This window comes from Protopterus annectens, chromosome 1.part0 (assembly GCF_019279795.1).
Source record: "Protopterus annectens isolate FY-2018-M chromosome 1.part0, PAN1.0, whole genome shotgun sequence".
NCBI classification, from domain to species: domain Eukaryota; kingdom Metazoa; phylum Chordata; order Ceratodontiformes; family Protopteridae; genus Protopterus; species Protopterus annectens.
The window spans coordinates 1,546,410,138-1,546,430,259 of record NC_056725.1 but is presented as its reverse complement, the minus strand read 5'-3'; the positions used below and the strand labels follow the sequence as shown (position 1 = coordinate 1,546,430,259).

General features: G+C 40.5%; 1 protein-coding gene across 3 annotated transcripts in view; it reads left to right on the top strand.

Moving 5' to 3' along the window:
• TMPRSS6 (transmembrane serine protease 6) overlaps positions 1 to 20,122 on the top strand; it is a 1,200,807-nt gene that overhangs the window by 841,012 nt on the left and 339,673 nt on the right. For all 3 annotated transcript variants that reach the window (XM_044068021.1, XM_044068020.1, XM_044068019.1), the window contains one exon: positions 11,329 to 11,445. In XM_044068021.1, coding sequence (XP_043923956.1) covers positions 11,329 to 11,445 — 117 coding nt within the window. The remainder of the gene's footprint in view (positions 1 to 11,328; positions 11,446 to 20,122) is intronic.

The window sequence follows — 20,122 nt, the reverse complement described above, 5'->3', positions numbered from 1 at the left end:
GTATGAGAGATGGATTAGTGTACAACAGGATGGGGGTATAACCCAGCTAAGGATAGAGTGAGCACAGTAAGCATGCTAGCAGCTACCTGGCCAAGAGAGACTTTACTAAGAACCAGCACATGGGCTATGCTGGCCAGTGAAAGGGTCCACACCTTTCTCAGTGGCCCAGTGGAAGTGGTGGAGTGAATCTGTAATCCACTTCAGGAGATGCTACGTACCAGCTATCAGGTGAGCCATAAATCTACTTACCCCCAGCTCCATCATTTACGCCAGTGACATTAAATCATGATATCTGCTGAAGAGAGGGCTGAAGCCTACTCTGGTGAGGTACTCCCAGTTCTCTCACCTAGTATTGCATTAGCATGAAGTTTCTGAAGGGTATAAAGTCTGAAACTCAAATGTCTGTCAATATTGCCTGACTTCAACCTTTAGTGATTTGCCAGAAACCCACAATTGTAAGAGAAACGGACCAAAAATACAAGGCAAATATCTGGGCAGTCTGTGAAAATCTGTACAGTCAAGAGGTATGGCTGATATGCCTATGGACCACTGTAATCTTCTTTGCCTATACGATGGAGACAATATGAGAAGGGTGCCATAAGTGAAGATAGATATACTTATCTATATCTATCTATCTATATCTGTATATATATATATATATATATATATATATATACACACACACACACACACACACACACACACACACACACACACACACATATATATATATATATTTATTTATTGAGAGAGAGGGAGAAATAGATAGAATAGCTAAGTAGAGAACAGCCTGACTAACCCCACTGTGTTGTCAGTCTTTCCTACCTTCTACAACAACCAATGCAGTTAGCCCCTTACTCTACCTATGCCAAAAGAGGAAATTGCTGATCAGCAATCTGAGCTGTTCCAAGTTAATAACACTATGTTTACACAATAGCTGTGCACACACAAGGTATAGACTGGCAACAAATGGCAGACCATATGTTCCCCATAGGGATAGTAGAGGTACATGTCTGTAATATGTCTGAATTTGCATGACCACCTTTTATATGCACTTCACAGGGCTTCACATTTGGCATGGGTGTTCATCTTTACTTTGATATGTCTTGCACTGTGCATCCATAGGAAGGACCAGTGCTTCGGTGACACCTGTAGAAGATGTAATAGGAAAACTGACTATTGTCAGAATCTGTGTAAGGATTGATGATGATGCCAAGACTCATACCAAGTCACAGTCAGATGGCATAGTGGCACTGTCTACCACCCACAACTAAGCTAGAGACGTACAGCATAAGTGTCTGTAATCCCCGCTGGGAGGTCCCCCATAACTGAGAGCATCAGCACTGTTCCCCCTGCAGCAACTGAGGAGCACACTGCAACTAATAGGGGTTTACACACTGTGCAAAAACCTTACATGGGTACCCAATGCCATCACATGTCACAGCTGGCCTCAGATACACAGGCATTATTAGAATTCAGTCACTAAATGTAAAGAGCTATCATCCCAGCAATGATTCCAGCTACCCAGGCTAACACGAATTTGTGTGGACTATTGCTTGGTTTTGTGAAGATGCTTTATGAGACCACAGAGTCCAAGGATAATGCTATGATGGGGTACATGATGGCTGTTGTGGTACTGATGATATAAACTGCTGCCATGTCCACCTCTATGTGGAAGGTCAGAAGTTCCCTGTCCAGTAGTGGTTGCATTGGGAGGCTATTGCACAGTGCACAGCCCAAACTTGCAATAGTAAAGGTATGACAATGTGGTGTTTCATACCCTCCATCCACAAGACCCTGTTTCTCCCTTCACTGACATGCTTCACCCATGTTATGTTGATAGCCAAGTGGCATTACCTCACTTAACACATAGCATACAATGAAGACTGAGGCTCACCCCTTGCTCCCTATTGTGTAGTGTATGTGGCACTATCTGATGCACAGTGTGACCTGACCATGCACTACATGGCATAGCCTTTACATACTACTGCATGCATCATGTTTGTTCTTTGTGACATTGCTCTGTCACTTTTGATCATTTGAGTCCTCAGAGCAGGACTAGAAGTCATTGCTTTGTCTGCACTGCCATATTGAGCCTTTTACTGTCCGCGGGCATTGCTGATCTCACTGTCGTTGTTGGAAGATGTCTATGTAGTGGCTGTAACAGGAGCTGTTGTAGTGGGTTCAGAGGCTCCTTGTTATTTGGTAGCATTTGTTTTGCTTATTTTTATCATCTTTTTGTCAGCATGGCGATGGGGATGCTTTGCTGAGCTGTTTGATAATGTTTTCTGTTTTTGCACTTCTTCCCACTCTTTCAGTCCTACCAAATCTGAACCTTTTGTTTTCAGCCCCTTGTCAGTACTGAGATTGCTGCTTTATAATCTTTGGGTCATTGATTCATATTTTGGTCCACAGTTTCCTTTCAGTTTTTACAAGTTTCTCTAACTTTCTCTTCAACAATATTGACTTTGATTAGATTTATTTTTGCACCAACCTAGATTTTACTCTAGCATCTAAATCATGCTGAAATTATACTTAATGTAATGCACATGGTTTGCTTCATTAGCCTTTGAAAAAAACTTTTTCTCTTTGTGTGTGTGTGTGTGTGTGTGTGTGTGTGTGTGTGTGTGTGTGTGTGTGTGTGTGTGTTTGTGTGTGTGTGTGTGTGTGTGTGTTGGAATTTTATGATAACCCACTAAACATATTCATTTTACTAACTCATTATATTTTATTAGCTCTTCAAGTTTAGACTTACTAGATTTTTATTTCTTGATTTGTCATTATTTGTATTGTCATAATCTCAAGATTGTATATAGACCATTATCTTTGTAATTTCAAAGTATGGTTCAGTCATTGATGACTCAGTAGCTCTAATAAATTAACTATGCTATATTATGAAGTGATTCAGATTTCTTTAGGTGCTTGACTTTGCAACCCATCAAATAGGAAGTTCTCATGACTTGACATTCCTACTGGCTGTGACGACCGCTAACATGGTAGTGGAACTTGTATCACAGTCTCATCTCTTACTAGTCCATTTTGCTCTGTAGCTGCCCTGTATTTTTTCTTTAATCTTGAGCAAATGGACTGCTCAATTTATATAATACTGTTTCTTGCTCTTTCTCTTTACCAGTCCATCAGCTCCTTTCAGAAGACAGCATACACCATCCAGATGAGCTGATTCTGACTATAGCATGTCTTTATCAACAGGTCTGTATTAACATGCCCCACATCATGTTTGTCCTGCTGCATCAAAATCATGCAGACCATGGACTGACTTAGAGCTTCCTTCCCAGAAATGGAAGTGACACACATTGATAAATCATCAGATGTGTGTGAATCTTTAGACTGTCAACTTTGACCTGGATGAGTATTATGCTCACTGTCATGCTGATATTTCTTAGAAAAAAAGGAGCATTCATGTACATAAAGATCTCCAGAAAGGCTAATTGGAAATGCTTTAGCCATACTCAAGCTAACTCTATATGCATTTTCAGATAACGGGCAGTCTGTACAGCCTGACGTATCTCTTTGTCCATAAAGCCTTTGCATCTCAACAGTGTAAGATAACTGTTCAGTTTTTGCTTATAAGGTTGCCATCATTAAATCTTTTCTATTCTATTCTATTCTATTCTAATGCCATATGCTTCATTCTGTGGATGCTGACAGTAGACTTTCTTGAACTTAGTTGGCATACCTCCCAACCTTCAAGCATTGAAAGTCATAGCACTGAACTGTAAAAATCTTAGCAGAAGGTTAGAAAGAGGAGCACTTTCTTATTTATTTTTTACAGGAGGTCTTTATATGCTACACCCTATATAGTTAGTGGTGGGAAATCTTTATACGGGCAACATGTATGTATTTAATAAAGTATGTAGTCATAAACATCTGATTTTATGAAAGACATCACAAATCTAAGAGAGGCATAACTAAATCTGAAGGTCAAAATCAGAGCCTGATGCCTAAATCATAGCAGTTGAGAGGTATGTTGGATATTATTTGCAAGTTAAGGGTACTGCAATGGGTGCAGCATATGCACCATCCTATGCTATCATCTATATGGATTATTTTGAGGAAAAATTCATTTATTCGATGGATTTTTTTAAGAACAAAGTAGTTTTGTATAAGCGCTTTATAGATGATCTCATCTTTATTTGTAAGGGGGATATATCTGAGTTTTTAGATTTTTTTGAAGCACTTAACAAAAATGAACATAATTTACAATTTTCGTATGAGATTAACAGAAATGAGATTAATTTTCTAGATTTAACTTTATTTGAGAAGGAGAATAAAATTCAATTCAGACCTTTTAGGAAGGAGAATTCGGTAAATATGTTCTTACATGCTACAAGCATGCACCCTCTGCATCTAATAAATGCCCTACCATATGGAGAATTTAAAAGAATACAGGATCATACTAGTGTTAAGGAAGATACAGATGAAGAATTACATACAGTGTTTATGAGACTATTGGAAAGAGGATATGAATATAATCAATTATCAAAATGTAGGGATAGTGTGATTAATAATACAAGGCTAGTATATAGTATGGATAATACCATGATATATTCTAACAAAAGAGAAATTAATGTAAAGAATAATGTTGAGAAATTGTTTTTTATAACCAAATTCTCCCCTTTCTCTGATATATTAGTCTCATTAGTTAGAAAATTTTGGTATCTAATTTGTGAAGATGATAACATAGGTGAGTTATTCCCTAATCATGTTAATTTCTCATTTAAAAGGGGAAAAAATCTTAGAGAAATTTTAAATAACAATCTTTTACATCATATGGGATCTACCCCAGTTAGGGTGGGTACTTTTGCATGTGGTTCATGCAGCATATGTAGTAGGGTTATCAATATTGAAGTTATTAATAATATACCTCATATTTCTAAACATTTTTTTAATTGCAAGTCTACTAGTGTAGTATATATATTAGGTTGCTCATGCAAGGACATTTGGTATATAGGACAAACAAAAAGAATGATAAAAATTAGAATTTTAGAACACTTAAAGGATATAAGAAATCTAAATTCCTTTAGTCCGGTTGCCAAACATTTTATGGATGCTCATGATGGTTGTAGTGATAGTTTGAGATTTTGCATATTGGGAAAACCTTTTGTCTGTAAGGGAGATGATGTAGTAGGCAAACTGCTAGAATTGGAAACAAGGATGATACTTAAATTTAATACATTGTAACCATTTGGTCTCAATCAGGAGCTGGGCCTTTAACAATGTATAAGGGCATATTTTTGCACATATATATCAGAAGCATACTTATTTATTAGTGTTTAGGGGATGATATTTAAGTATATCATTTGGGGAGTGATTTAATCTATAATTATTAGTATGGAATTAACTCTTTTCATATACACTTTAATAAAATATTTTTTGTTATGTGTATACTTATATTTCAAAATATTTTTTTATATATATGTATTAAATAAGTTTATTTCTTTATATATGTCTTATCATTATACATTTAAAACATATTTCTCATATGCATGTGCTGAATAGTTATATTATGAATGTACAACATGGTTTAAATAGTTAAAATAGACTAGAATAAGTAAATGTCAAATTTTATGCAAAGGTCACTTTAAATTTTGAAGTATAATTGAATTAATTTATCAATTAATTAATTAGTTAAACAGTATAAAATGAGTTCATTTTGAAAGTTGAATTGTGATCCTTTGAAGGCGAATGGCCGAGGTACCAGATCGTTGATGGAATAAAGAGCTTTGGTGGAATTTGACTGTTGGTGTGTTTTTGGGCAGAACTGCTGATTTTCGTATGTTTTTGGTATGTTGGTTACTGCTCTATGTTCTTCATTATTATGAACTAAAGGCTTCTGTTTCAAATGTGGTTCTTACAACTTCTAACTGGATCTATTTCCCTCCATACTGGCTATGATCTGCGTTGATATTCTACAACTGCTTACATTTTTGACTCCTCTCTGATATCCAGGCTTTCCGTAGTTATTTACACATATATATTTATATATTTATATATTTATATATTTATATATTTTTGCAATGAGCTCTTCCATGGCAATCAAGCTTTCCTCTCCTGCTCATTTGCCAAATGTGTTTCTTTACAGGCAGCAGCCTTATAGCACATTCATCCCCCTGAAGGAGAAGGTCAAGTCATCCACTATCACTTGCATGGGAAATCTAGGTTTACTCCTTAAGCCCTATCCCCAGAGCGCATTCTCAGGGGCAAATTCAGAAAAGGGCATAAAATGGGCATCAGCAAGAGAGTATCACTCATTTCTGCAAGTGATATAACCCCACAAGACTGCCCCCCCCCCATAGACAACACTTCCTTATTCCCTCAAGCAGCACCAAGAATTTTAATATGGAGATGCATCCCTAGAAATATGCTCTTACATTCCCCCCTTAAAGAAAAGTGAGTTGGCTTTGCCACTTCATCCTCCCTTCATCATCCCCAACAGATTTCCAAGCCAGTAATCAAACTATAGTCAACTAAGTCATGATCAGGGCTTTATGTGGAGCTAACTAGAGTTTTTCATAATTTTTAAAGGGGGTCTTATAGGTTCATAGGTTTATAGGATGGTACTAGGCTATTGGCCCAGAGACCTTTATAAGCCTAGCCAAGAATATTGCCCATGTTCCAACAAAGTCAGCACCTGTTCCCCCTGTCCAGCAGGGACACAGGTGGGATCCCAGGGGTGTATTTTCCGTTTCCCATCCAGTTGTCCAGGGTTCCTCTTAAAGAGGGCTAGAGAGGTACTCTGTTTGACATGGAAAGAGAGTCTATTCCACAGATGGGGGTGTCTTTGGGACACAAATCTATCCCACCAACAAGTTCTATTAATGGCATGGACCAGGTTAAGGCCTTGAGTGTGGGTTACATGAGTGGAGTTTAACTTACGGATATGCAGCAACTCCATCAAGACTGGGTCTGAGATGGCCTTGTATGCCAGACACAGGTCACCTCTGAGCAGTATGTATGAAATTGAGTAGAGGGACAGGGCTTTTAGCTTATCTCTATAGGATACGTGTTTGAAACCCTGGATTTTCCTAGTCAGTAACCTCTGTGATCTCTCCAGCTGCTGCATATGCTTGTCAAGGTACATGCAGAAAGAGGCATTGTACTCGTCATGTTATGACCTCCTTGTTCCTGGATGAAGTATCCTTATTTATGAGGTGGGCCATGTAGAAAGCCTTCCATACAACATAGGCAACGTGGTGGTTAAATGTCAGGTTGCTATCAATCTGGGTGCCCAAGTCCCTCAAAACTGATTGCATTCTTAGTACATTGTTAGTAATGTGATAATTAGTGGGGATGCCATTTTCCACAAAGAGGATAATGATGTATTTCTTGGCATTCAGTTTGAGGCCATGCTTCTGGCATAGTCATTAGTTTGGTTAAGGCCCTCTTGGAGGATGTTCACATCACTAGGGGAATTTAAGACAGCACCCAGATTGCAGTCATCTGCAAATTTGTTCAGCCACAGACCACTGGTTTTGGCTTGCACCTCAGAAAAGTATATCCCAAACAGTAGAGGCCCCAAGACCGATCTCTGGGGTACACTGCTCGTTACAGGTCTACTACTAGAGGTGGCTTACCCTATTTTGACTGAGTGAGTTCTATCAGTAAGCTAGTTAGCTACCCTTCTGGTAACATATGGCTTGATGCCTAGCTGAGAGACTTTATCTATTATGCCCGAGTGGGGAATAGTGTCAAAGGCTTTGGCTAGGTCAAGGTATGTGATGTGCACTGTCTTCCCCTCGTCCATGACTTTGGTGACTGTTTCAAAGAAATCGACCAAGTTTAATAGGCATGATCTCCCTTTGACAAAACCAAATTGTGTGAGGTCAAGCATTTGGAGGTTGCCAATGTCCTTGTTTATAAGGTCTATGATAATGCTTTCTATGGCCTTGCAGATCAGGCTAGTTAGGCTGATGGGCCTATAATTGCCTGGGTCAGTGGATGCTCTATCTTTGTGTAGAGGGATGACAGTGGTTGTCTTCCATTCAGCTGGGACAAAGCCGGTGCACAGGCTTTGGTTGAATAGGGTGCCTAATGGAGCTGAGAGCTCATGCCTGAGTTCATGTAGGATACAGCCAGGGATGTTATCAGGTCCCATGGAGATTGTATTTTTTGCCTTTAAGACGGCATTAAAGACCTGCTCCCCGGTGATGTGGGGTGGGGGGCAGGTGCTGGGAATGTCCTGGTTTACTGATGGGGGGGACGAGGGGGGTGAAGTTTTCACTGAACCTGTCTGCCAGCAGGTTGGCTATATCTATGGTATTTGTTGACCACCAGTTCACAGCAGATTTGGGTATTACCTTTGAGATTGCAGACATATGTGAAGAAGGCCTTGGGATTGTCATTGTGGATATGGCCAATTTAGACTCAAAGTTAGCCTTAGAGGATTTCACCAGTGACCTTATTTGCTTGTTCAGACAAAGGAGAGATTGCTTCCAACTTGGCACCTGCTCCTTCTTGGTCCTGGACAGCAATATTTTCCTTTTATTAAAGAGTTTGTTTATTGCTGCTGTCCACCAGACAGGCTTACTCTTCCTTGTGGAAGATGATTTGGTCCTGCCAGGTATTGCTGAGTCCATACAGCTATGTAGGTGCTTATATAGTTTTTTGGTGTAGGCATGGACATTAGTGCTAGTTCCAATTGAAGGGATGGTGGCTGTGAAGCTGCTTATACCTGCTCTGAGGAGATTGTAGTCAGCGTTGGAAACTTTTTTTGTTTGACCCTGACAAGGGGGGTCAGGGGAGATGGTGTCTTCAAAAGTGATTGCTTTATGGTCAGATCTTACCAAGGAGGATGACACTGTAAGGGTACTACAGTGGCTACTCATGTTGGTTAGGACCAGGTCCAGGATATCTTCACCTCTCATAGGGATGTCTACAAGCTCATCCAATGCATTGGCATTGACAAAGTTGAGGAATCTTTGGGTGTTCATGTTTGGGCTAGAATAGGTCTTCCACTCTATGGTTGAGTAGTTACAATCATCCAGGATCAGGGTAGAGGGTTGAATCTGTATGGATTCAAGTAAGTCCAGATAGGTGGAGTGGGCATCCTGAGTCATGGTTGGGGGTGTGAAGCTAGCTATGATTTGAATAGGTGTTTTGTCAACAGTTAACTGCACTTGGAGTGTCTCCTGTGCATCATACCTTTTGACCAGCCTGGAGGTCTGTATGTCTTTGATAAATATTGAAACTTAACCTCATTTGATTTGTAGCTGCCTATTTGGGGTCCGAAAGTATGGTAGGATGAGTAACCTGGTAAGGCTGGGGTGCTCTCCACAGCCTTGAACCAGGTATCGGTGACTGCACAAATGTCAGCATCCTTCAGGACAAGGAATGCTTGCAATTAGTGCAGTTTCTTGCTAAGACTCCTAGTGTTTAGCAGCGTGACCATTAAATTTCATTTAGAAGAATTTTTCATGTTGGTAATTTTGTGCTCATGACTTTGCCTAAAAAATGCACTATGGGGGAGGCAAGAGCCTTTTCCAGATGCCTGAAGCCCAGGGGAGACAGATGAAGGCCATCTGTAGCACAGCATCATGGTCTGTCAATCATGTCATCCCAGGTTATCAGGTACTGGATCCTCTCGGAATGACAACAGAAACTTAGTCAATTGTTAGTCAGTCATTTTCTGTTTGTATTGAGGCATAATTCTGGGTGATGGTAGGATGCTACTTAAGGCTAGGGACATACCTGCCTGGGGCACATATCCAGTGAGCTCAATCTTGTCTCTTTTCATGTAGTCCAGAGAGGTATGTCTCAAGTCATTCACACCAACATGGACTATGACAGAGTCATAACAGTCCCAGTTGTTGAGAATTGAGTGCGTGCGTGATATGGCAGATTCTAGCACCTGACACGCAACTTACTGTGACTTCCTCCTTGTCTAGCCAGGTGAGGGGAACATCTGTGTGTCTCACAATACAGTCTGCTTTGACTCCTGTGTTGGGTTTGTGGCTAAGCCTTAGAGGCTGTGAGACAAAGATGTGTGTACTATGTGTGATGCTTGGTGCTGTGGGTTGTGATGTGCGTGCGTGTGTGTGTGTGTGTGTGTGTGTGTGTGTGTGTGTGTGTGTGTGTGTGTGTGTGTGTGTGTGTGTGCGTGCGTGCATACGTGCATGCATGCGTGTGTGTGCGTGTGCGTGTGTGTGTGTGTGTGTGTGTGTGTGTGTGCATGAGTGTGTGTGTGTGTGTGTGTGTGTGTGTGTGTGTGTGTGTGTGTGTGTGTGTGTGTGTGTGTGTCTGTTTGCTTCGGAGGTCTCTTTTGTTTACGTATGTTTTTGTTGAGAACTCCCGCATATGTAGGAGTGTGTTGTACGGATGTTGGTGATGTTAGAGGTGTGGTCTTCGTACTGTTTGTGCAGACAACCTTCTCAGTGCCAGATGTGATGGCTTGTGACTGAGACAGCAAGGATTCTAGTTTCTTAATGTAATTGCAGCTCTCACATATTGTGTTCCTAGGTGGTAGTAGTAGAGAGTTGTCTGTGTACATAAGGGAGTTGCTACAATCTCTCAGGATGCCCATATCAACCAGACTAGCAGGATAAACCATAGGAAATTGTTCATCCATTATCAGAATCTGTGGAAGAGATGTCAGGGATAGAAGAGTGGGTACTATCTGAGGAGAGTACCTATAGGTGTGAGAGGGGCTGGATAAAATCAATACAGTAGCTGCAGGTGAGGGCCTCACTCACACAGGAGTGCTGGAAAAGGAAAAAAATGCAACTGATACATTCATGAATGTCTCATTTGCATTTTTTTTGTCTTAAATGAATCATCTTTGTATCTGAATGTATTGTTAATTTATTTGTAGCATTGAAACAGCTAATTAAGAATATCACTGGTTATGGATATTCATAGATTGTTGTTGTCTGTATTGCTGGCCAAAACTATAAATGTCAAAATCTAAAATGAAGAGAACTAATTAAACCTGGTGGAGATGATTATATTTTAACAAGGGGAGCATACAATCAGAAAAAGAAGAATAAGTCAAGCAATTGAAACAGCTGAGTTGTAAATAAAAGTATGTCACATTGCAGAGTACCGCACTTACATTTGCACCTTGATTCTTGGTATAAGAGTAGTATGTAATTCAACAATTGTGGTACAAAGACCAAACAAAGTAAATAGAAGGAAGTGTGAAAATGATTAAGTGTACCCGTGTCCTTATTGAACTATCATTGTGTCCATTTATTTTATATTAAATGGAATATATGTAAGATTAAAACTGACTTGTCCATTTCACTGCAGTGTGCTATTCTGCCATGCTCTTGTAATATTAATATCTATTTTTCTAATTTTTATTTATTTTAGGAATACAGTGCACAGCTTCATCTTACAAATGTGCTGATGGCAGCTGTATAAAGAAGCCCAATCCTGAATGTGATCTCACAACTGACTGCCATGATATGTCAGATGAAAACAATTGTGGTAAGAGCTCATTTCAATCTGTAGTCTGGGAACTGTAGTTTGAGAAAACTGCTGTGCACAAGTAGTAGGTCTGAGTTTGTGGTAGCAACTGTAAGAGATGTATTTATTTTCATTCACTGTTTCTGACCATGAGATTTGCCAGCAAGCAAATGCTATTTACCTTTTCAACATCCATCAGTTCTCACAGCTCAGTCATCTTTAATGACTGGTCAGCAGTGGCCTGTATTCTATCACACACTGATAATCTAATATCTCATTTTTGCCCAGTGGCTATCACTAGCATACCTAAAGTTCCAGCACTCCTTTAATAAACTATTAGTTGTCACATCCCTCATTTTACTGCCCCTCATAGTTTCATCCCATGGACATGGCAATTTCAGATACTCTGTATTAAAGCAGATCCTTCTTCTATGTTCAGGTTATTCCTTTACTGTAGCTACGGAATCTAAAACCCCCATTGTCATGCCCTTTCATCTGTAGTGTCACAGCATCAGTACTGCAACTGTCCATCCTCTCTCTGTCTTTTCTTCTAGCGCCTTCCCTACACAAGTTTAAAGTAAACCGCTGAGAGTGCTCTGTATAAGGTTTATTCCTTTCTTGTGGCATCAAAGCCACTAAGTTTGAGCCTCCAACTCATAAAGCTGTACTGTATGTCTCATTGCTATAGATTACAGTTATGCCTAAAGTCAGCCCCATGGACAAAATGAAAGATGTGGTTCCCTCTCACCCCAGATAGCCGTAAGGAAACAGTGAAACAGTACAGTTGTGTAAAATCTTACCATAACAGTAGATGTCATTGCTTTCACTGTTGCAGTATTCTTAACAGATGGGCTCCCCTGCCGTGGAAGCCTGACTTCTGCCCAGTCCACCAAAGCCTACCATTGCTTTAAGGTACGCCAAATGTTACCCAAATGCTCCTTGCATTGCTTAGGGCATAAAGGTGACATTCAGGCATACCATCTGCAAAACTGATTGCCCCAGCAGGAACACCAGTCCAATGAAACCAAGAGGTAACCTGTACATCTAGGAAGGCAAAGGACTAGGGGAATGGAGGGAGGGAGCAAATACTGCAGCAGTGAAGGCAAGGACATCTACTGGTGTGGTAAGATTTTGCACAACTGTACTATGTCCTTACATTCACTTCTGCAGTATTCTTAACAGATGGGAGAGTGCCAAAGCTCAAGAGGAAACTTGGGAGGAGGAAAGAGCAAAAGTCACTTAAAAAGCCATGAAAAACAGCACTAGCAAAACCAACTGTACCTCTAGAGATACCATCCAACTTGTAGTGCTTGATAAAAGTATGCACAGAAGTCCAGGTAGCTGCTTCAGGAATAGAATTAGTATGTAAGCCCTTGAAAAAAGCACCAGAAGAAGCCACAGCTCTAGTAGAATGAGGCTTAACTGAAGAAGGAAAGCACTTGCCATGATAAGTTTAACACAAGGAAATAGCCTTAGGAAGCCAAGAATAAACAGTTTGCTTGGATACAGCTAGTCCCAAAGATCTAGGATGAAAAGAAACAAACAACTGATCAGATTTTCTAATAGCCTTAGTCTTATCCAAATAAACCCCGAGTTGCCTATGCACATCCAAAGTATACACCACCCTCTTACTGTCAGATTGTGGAGAGGGGAAAAAAGTAGGCAGACCAATAGACTGATTAAGTGACAGCACATTAACCACCTTAGGCGTAAAAGAAGGATTAGTATACAAGAACACCCTGTTCTCATGAAAGATCAAAAAAGTAGGACAAGCCATAAGGGCTTGCGACTCAGTTGCCCACCTGCCAGAAATAAGAGCTAACAAGAGAACAGTCTTCCAAAAACAATGAAGCAGCAGGCTCAAAAGGAGCCTGAGTCAACTTCTCCAAACCAAAATTAGGATCCCAGGTAGGAAGAACAGGCTTCCTTGGAGGTCTAATATGAAAGACATCTTTAACAAATTGTTTAACTTCAAATCTAGAGGATAAAGAAGTAGAAGAAGACAGACAAGCAGAGATAGCTGATACGTGGGCCTTAACAGAAAATAGGCCATACCAGCATTGAGCAACTCACACAAAAAAAGAGAGAACCAAAGGAACATCTACAGTAAGTGGGTCCAGGTTACAAGAAAGACACCAAATAGAAAATATCTTCCATTTGGACAAGTGGGGTTTCCTAGTAGTAGGTTTCCTGACCTCCTGCAGCACTCAAGTTGCAGCATGCCCTCAGGAAAAAAAAGCTGTCTGTGAGGAAGCAGAATCCTGTCACCCACAGTGTCAGTTGAAGTGTGGACAGGTGGAGATGGATGAGAGGTCCCTTGTCTTGTGTGAGTAGATCCATCCTGTGCGGTAACTTGTGATGATCACCTGGCTAGATGCAGAAGTAGAGGGAGCCAGTGCTGTTGTGGCCAAAAGGGAGTCACCAACAGGATTTTGGGAGTATCTTGCTGAATCTTGAACAGGACTTTTGGAATAAGAGGAAGGGGAGGGAATGCATAAAGAAACATCCCTTCCAAATAAATGAGAGGGTGTCCACCTTCCACACCCGAGGACCTGGGGCTCTAGCACAAAACAGAGGAAGTTGCCTGTTCAGAGGGGAGGCAAAAATATTCACTTGAGGAGTACCCCACTGGTGGATAATGTCAAGAAACAAATCCCTGTGAAGCATCCATTCATGGGACTGAGATAAGGACCTTCTCAGAGTCTCTGCCACAATGTTCTGACCAGAAGGGATATAAACTGAATGAAGAGTCACTTGATACTTGACAGCAAGATCTCATATCAGAAGTGCCAACTAGCAAAGAAGGTAAGATCTCATTCCTTCCTGTTTGTTGACATACCACATCACTGTGGTATTGTGTGTGAATACCTTGAGGGGCTCTGGAGAGAAAAGAGGATGAAAGGCTTGAAGAGCCAGCAGAATATTTCTCATCTCTTTAACACTGATGTGCTCCTTCTGCTGACGAGGCCACCACATCCCCTGTACCTTTAGGGAGCCATATGTCTCCCCCCATCCCATGTCTGATGTGTCTGTGAACAATTCCTCAGAGGGGAGAGAGGGATAAAAAAGGGATCCCTGGATTCCTAGATAACTGATGAATCCAGCAGTGAAATTCCTGTCTGAGACAAAGAAGAAGAGGAACTGCAAAGTCTAGAGGTTGTGCATGTTGAAGCCATACTGATTTCAGAAACCACTGAAACTTTCTCATATGAAATTTGGCCAGAAGGACCATTGAAAATGTGTATGCCATGAAACCCCTTAGCTCTCAGAATCTTCCTGGTGGTAATGGAAGCCAGAGGAAGAAGAGTGTGAAACAAAGAAATGAGACTTCAGGCCATTGGAGAAGACAGGGATGCAAGCATTGGCACCATTTGAAACCTGCAACCTAAAAAAACATAATCCTAAGAAGGAGTCAGAGAAGACTTTTTGAAATTTATTATGAACCCCAGGCTCTGAAGAAGGGAAATGGCAAAATGAAGATTTCACAAAGGATCTCTGGAGAGGATGCCTGAATCAACAGGTTGTCTAAGTAAGGAAATGCTTGGATCCCTTGAAGCTTGCAAAATGCAGTCATAGGAGCAAGGCATTTGATGAACACCCTTGGGGCAGAAGAAAGGCCAAAGGCAAAGCAGAGAACTAAAAATGCCAGAAAGCAACAGAGAAAAGCAAAACCTCCCTGAAAAGAGGATGGATTGGAATATGGAGATAAAGCATCCTTGAGATCTAGAGACACCATAGCAGCCTAAGGGAGCAAGAAAGGAAGCAGAGTCTGAAGGGACAACATCCAAAAGGAAGACACTTTCAGAAAAGTGTTTAAATGAGAGAGATCTAGAATAGGTCTTCAAGTACACTCTTTTCTGGGCACTAGAAACAGTCTGGAGTAGAACCCTTTCCCCCTGTGGGACACAGGCACCTCTTAAATAGTACCCTGAGCCAACAGATCCTGAAGAACCTCTGGAAAAAAGCAAAGTTTTTCCTAAGGAGACCGAGGAATGCCCCTAAAAGAAGGAAGGGATTTCCACACCATGAAGTAACCCTGACAAGTGATAGACAAAATCCAAGAATCCTGAGTGATCTGAAGCCAAATAGGAAGAGAAAGAGAAAGGTGAAGAGAAAGAGGAATGTGGTTGGAAAGAGACAGATAGTCATACAGAACCTGTTTTGTCAGGAAGGTGAGGCTTCAAAATCCCTGAAAACTGAGTAGCCTTAGCAGGAGGAGCCCATTTTCCACTTGTTTTACCTTTAGTCGAAGGACTAGACTGCCTACAAACAAAGGCTGGCTTAGTGGGGTAGTTTCCCTGAAATTTAGGTACAAGAGAAATAATCACAAGCTACTGCAAGGCCTTACCCTTATCCCAAAGGGACCTAAACAAACAAGCAGCAGCTTCCCCAAACAAAAGCTTAGACTCCAGAGGAGCATCCATCAACTTAACCTTAATATCATCAAGTAGAGGTTGACTCCTAAGCCAAGAATACCTCCTCATCACTGAATCTAAAACAGCAGCCCTAGAAGAGGCATCTGATGCATCATAATTACATTTAATAGAATGACAAACTACTTGAGAGGAAGTCCCTAGCAAGGAAAGAACAGAAGTTTTACTCTCAGAGTATGGAAAATCGAAAAGCAGTTGACAGGCCTGAGAAAGAAGAGCCAACACATACCTAGACATATGGGTCTGATAATTAATAGTCTTAAAACCTAGGGTAGCAGAAGTGTAAACCTTCTTACCCAGCCTTTCCATGGTTCTACTATCCTTGTCAGAAAGCAATAACTTGGGTGAAAGAAGCAATTGAGACGGCTTATTAGAGGTTACAGACACCATTGAGGGATCAGCAGCAGGACATTTATACAAAAAATAACAATCCTCAGGTACCCTAAAAAAACTATTGGGTTTTTGGGAGGAAGAGGCAGAGAATCAGGCTCATGAGAGGCATTGGAAAAAGCATCCAGCAAAGGAGCTAAAACAGGAGGAATAGCCAGAAGTTTAGGAGAGTTCAACTGCAGCAACTCATAGTACCTCTTATGGATATCAGAGACCTGAGCACAATTCCACTTAAACAAAACAATAATCTTAGAGACTGTGTCCTCAAGGTAAATTTCCTCAAAAGGGACATCAGGACTCTAGATTTCTCCTCCTCTGACCCATAGTCCAAAGGAGAAGGAATATGAGTAGAATAAGTCAGAGATTCGTCATCAGAATCTGACTCTTCCTCAGGAAAAAATTGTTTTCTAGACCTTTTGATAGGAATAGAGGACCTAGGAAGAGCAGGAAACAAAACCCCCTGAGGAGGCTTTAATGACATTAAAGCAGTGAGTATCCCCGAGTAAAAGCCTGCCACTTGCTTTGTGGATCCCTAGGAGCAGAAGAAACATGTTTAATTTTTTATTTCTTTTTTAAGGAAACGTCCCCCCTATAAAACTGAGAAGGCTAAGACCCAGAACAGCAGTCGAGAACTGTAGTAGGAACTTCTTCCCCAGCAAAAATCTAAGGAACTCCCCTAGGCCCTTCAGAAAAAAATCAACCATGATTCCCCCAGAACATCTGAAACAGATGCCTGCAAAGCCTCTTCAGACATGCTGCCAGCCAGATCCTCACTGGCCTCCAATCCAGTCACAGAAGAGAAATCCAACAACACAGCTGGGTGAGACTCTGGGTTCATAACAACCTCAGAAGAAACACCAGACAGAGGTTGGACAGTGGAATTTTCTGGTTGTATCTTTTTCACCTTCTTCTTCCCTAATGGCTGACCCACAGGGCTGAAAATTCCTTCCATTGTACCTTTAACAAGAAGCTTAAGATGCTGGTTTTCAAGATACAAAGAAAGGGAAGAAGCCTACTGCAAAGCATTTTTGGGATGAACGCCTGACAAAATGAACAAGATGCTTGATCATGAGAAGCTCCAAGGCAAAAAAGACACTTATTGTGGTAAACTTTATGGGGAATCTGTCTCCCACACTGGCATTTGCCCTTCCTGGATGACGTTAATCCCAAAGACCACAAAAAAAGGAAAGAAAAACAAAAACCCCAATGAGACTCATCTGCAACTTGCTAGGATTCAGCAAACAGGTGTAGGCATTACCCATACCATGAAAATTCATGTAGCTGGTGAAAAACTGAAGTAGGCAAACAGACTGAGGGTAAAAATAAACATTTGGAGTGGCAGCAAAGAAGTTCTGTAGATGGTACGCCTGAATATCACTTTTATGCCCTATGCTACACAAGGAGCAGTTGGGTGATATTCGGCATACCTTAAAGCAATGGTAGGCTTTGGTAGATTGGCTGGACATTGGGCTTCCATGGCAGGGAATCCCATCTGTTTAGAATACTGCAGCAGTGAATGTAAGGACATCAAAAGTTATCAATAAAGGTGATGTTACATTGTAATTAGTGCCTTTTGATGTCTCTCTTTTCTGTTCACTGCTGCTTCTAAACAGGCTCATATGGATGGAATGCATCCTTAATTTTCAAAATTGGAGACATTTTGTATTACAGAAAATTGTTCTGGACACAGTGAGGAAATGAATGGACTAAATATACTGTAATTCTTTCCATTTCACTACCTGTCTAGCTACCATAATCTTCTGAATCATTTTTTTTTTTAGTTTAGAATTTCAAGTCATTTATAGGCAATCAGTTTAGCAAGTTTGTTGTCACTGAAGGAAATAGAAAACATTATGTTTGGCAAAGTATTGAAACGTGTCAGTTTATACTAGAGCCAATATAAGATTTGCAGTCTTTCCCTCACCTAAGATACCTAGTATTTTTCATAGTGTATGAGAAAATGTGAAGAGTAACTGTCCAAGCACTGACTTACTCACTACAGATGGATCCTTGCTTTGTGCCATCGCCAAGGTGATGTTATGTCTTCAAATCAAGATTCACAAATACAAGAGTGAATGATCCCCGTTCCTGCTGCTGGAGTGATATACTGAATAGTGCTGGTTCACCATTCTTGTTGCTGGGTGGCTGCTGCCATTTTCTGATCTTGTTGCTCTGTTTGTCGTTTATATCATGAATTTATCGCTGCTACAGTATTAGTCCTTCAAAAGGAAGACTGTTTTCCCATAACTGGGTGACTGATTATTCAATGCCTTGTCCGTAGAAATAGCTGCACATATGTTGTCCAGACCAAGAACACTACTGATAAAGTAGCTGTCGAGGTAAGCACAAAATCATACCAAAAATCAAAATGTATTTCTTGGCAGCAGTACTGATATAATGGTCTAGTTTCAGGATCATTGCTGACCAGTACTATCTTAATGCTGGCAGTACAGAGGCTTTTATTACATGACTCACTTGCTATGGTGCAGTCCACATAAATCAGTTTATATTACATTGTGGCTCCTGGAGTTCCCAGCTGCTGTCTTCACTATGGTTCCATTTGTCCCTTCCTTATATATATATATATATATATATATATATATATATATATATATATATATATATATATATATATATTTCTGTTGGAAACAATGCAATGATGGGAGAACTTCACTACCACTCCTGTGCCATACTCCATCATGCTACATGGATGGCTGAGACCTTTCAGTGGATACCGCCCTTCTCCCGGCTGGTGTGCAGAGCGTCATAGTGAAAGATAATGATAATTCCGCTAATGATACTATAGATCCCACTCTGAAGCCTGCCATTCCATGCATTCTTGACACATTTTGGAGACTGAGTTCCATACAATTATCCCAGGATAAGTGGTCCAGTTTTGTTTGGAGGTTTGTCATGGATATCTCAGTGCTGGTCATTCTCTAATTCCACACAATGGCAGACTCGAGTGCTTCAAAGTCAAAGTCAAAGTAAACTTTATTGTCATTCAGACCCACGCACAGTGTGAGTTAAACAATATTACGTTGCTTCGGTTCCAAGTGCATATGTCACATACAGCTACAGAGAATAACAAGGACATATAACAGTACAGTAACATATACATATACTAAACAAGACTAACACGATATGAGATACCTCTATAACACTGACAAGACCTGAGATATCTCTATAACCCTGATAGCAGCCTTCATCTAGTACTGCACATCTGGAAAAGCAATTATTGTATAGAGTATACAGAATATACTGAATAGCACAAGTGTATTGTACAGAATATTCATTTACTACAGACTGCACTTTTAAAGCAGCTTGATGTAGGTATTGCACAAGATGATAGCTGTACTACTGATTGTTCCTGACACCAGCTATTGATATGTTGTAGAGTTCAACAGCCTGATAGCGTGTGGAAGCTTCCAACTCATTCTTAATGGGTTTTACTTACTATAAAAAAGTTGTATGAGTAATTTTTACAGAAATTATCTCACTTAGAACAAATTTGCATTGTCAGCACATGTAGTATCTCTTCCAATGTGCTGTCTGTCTAAAGAGTAAATATCTTACTGCAGTACAATTGCTTTTTAGGTGCTGCACTTTCCCCAACCTATAGCATGTTTTACAATCCATGATGCATGTTCAGACAGGAATACTTTCCCCATACCTATAGCATGTTTTACAATCCATGATGCATGTTCAGGCAGGAATACTTTCCCCATACCTATAGCATGTTTTACAATCCATGATGCATGTTCAGGCAGGAGTACTTTCCCCATACCCATAGCATGTTTTGCAATCCATGAAGCATATTCAGGCAGGAATACTTTCCCCATACCTATAGCATGTTTTACAATCTGTAGTGCATG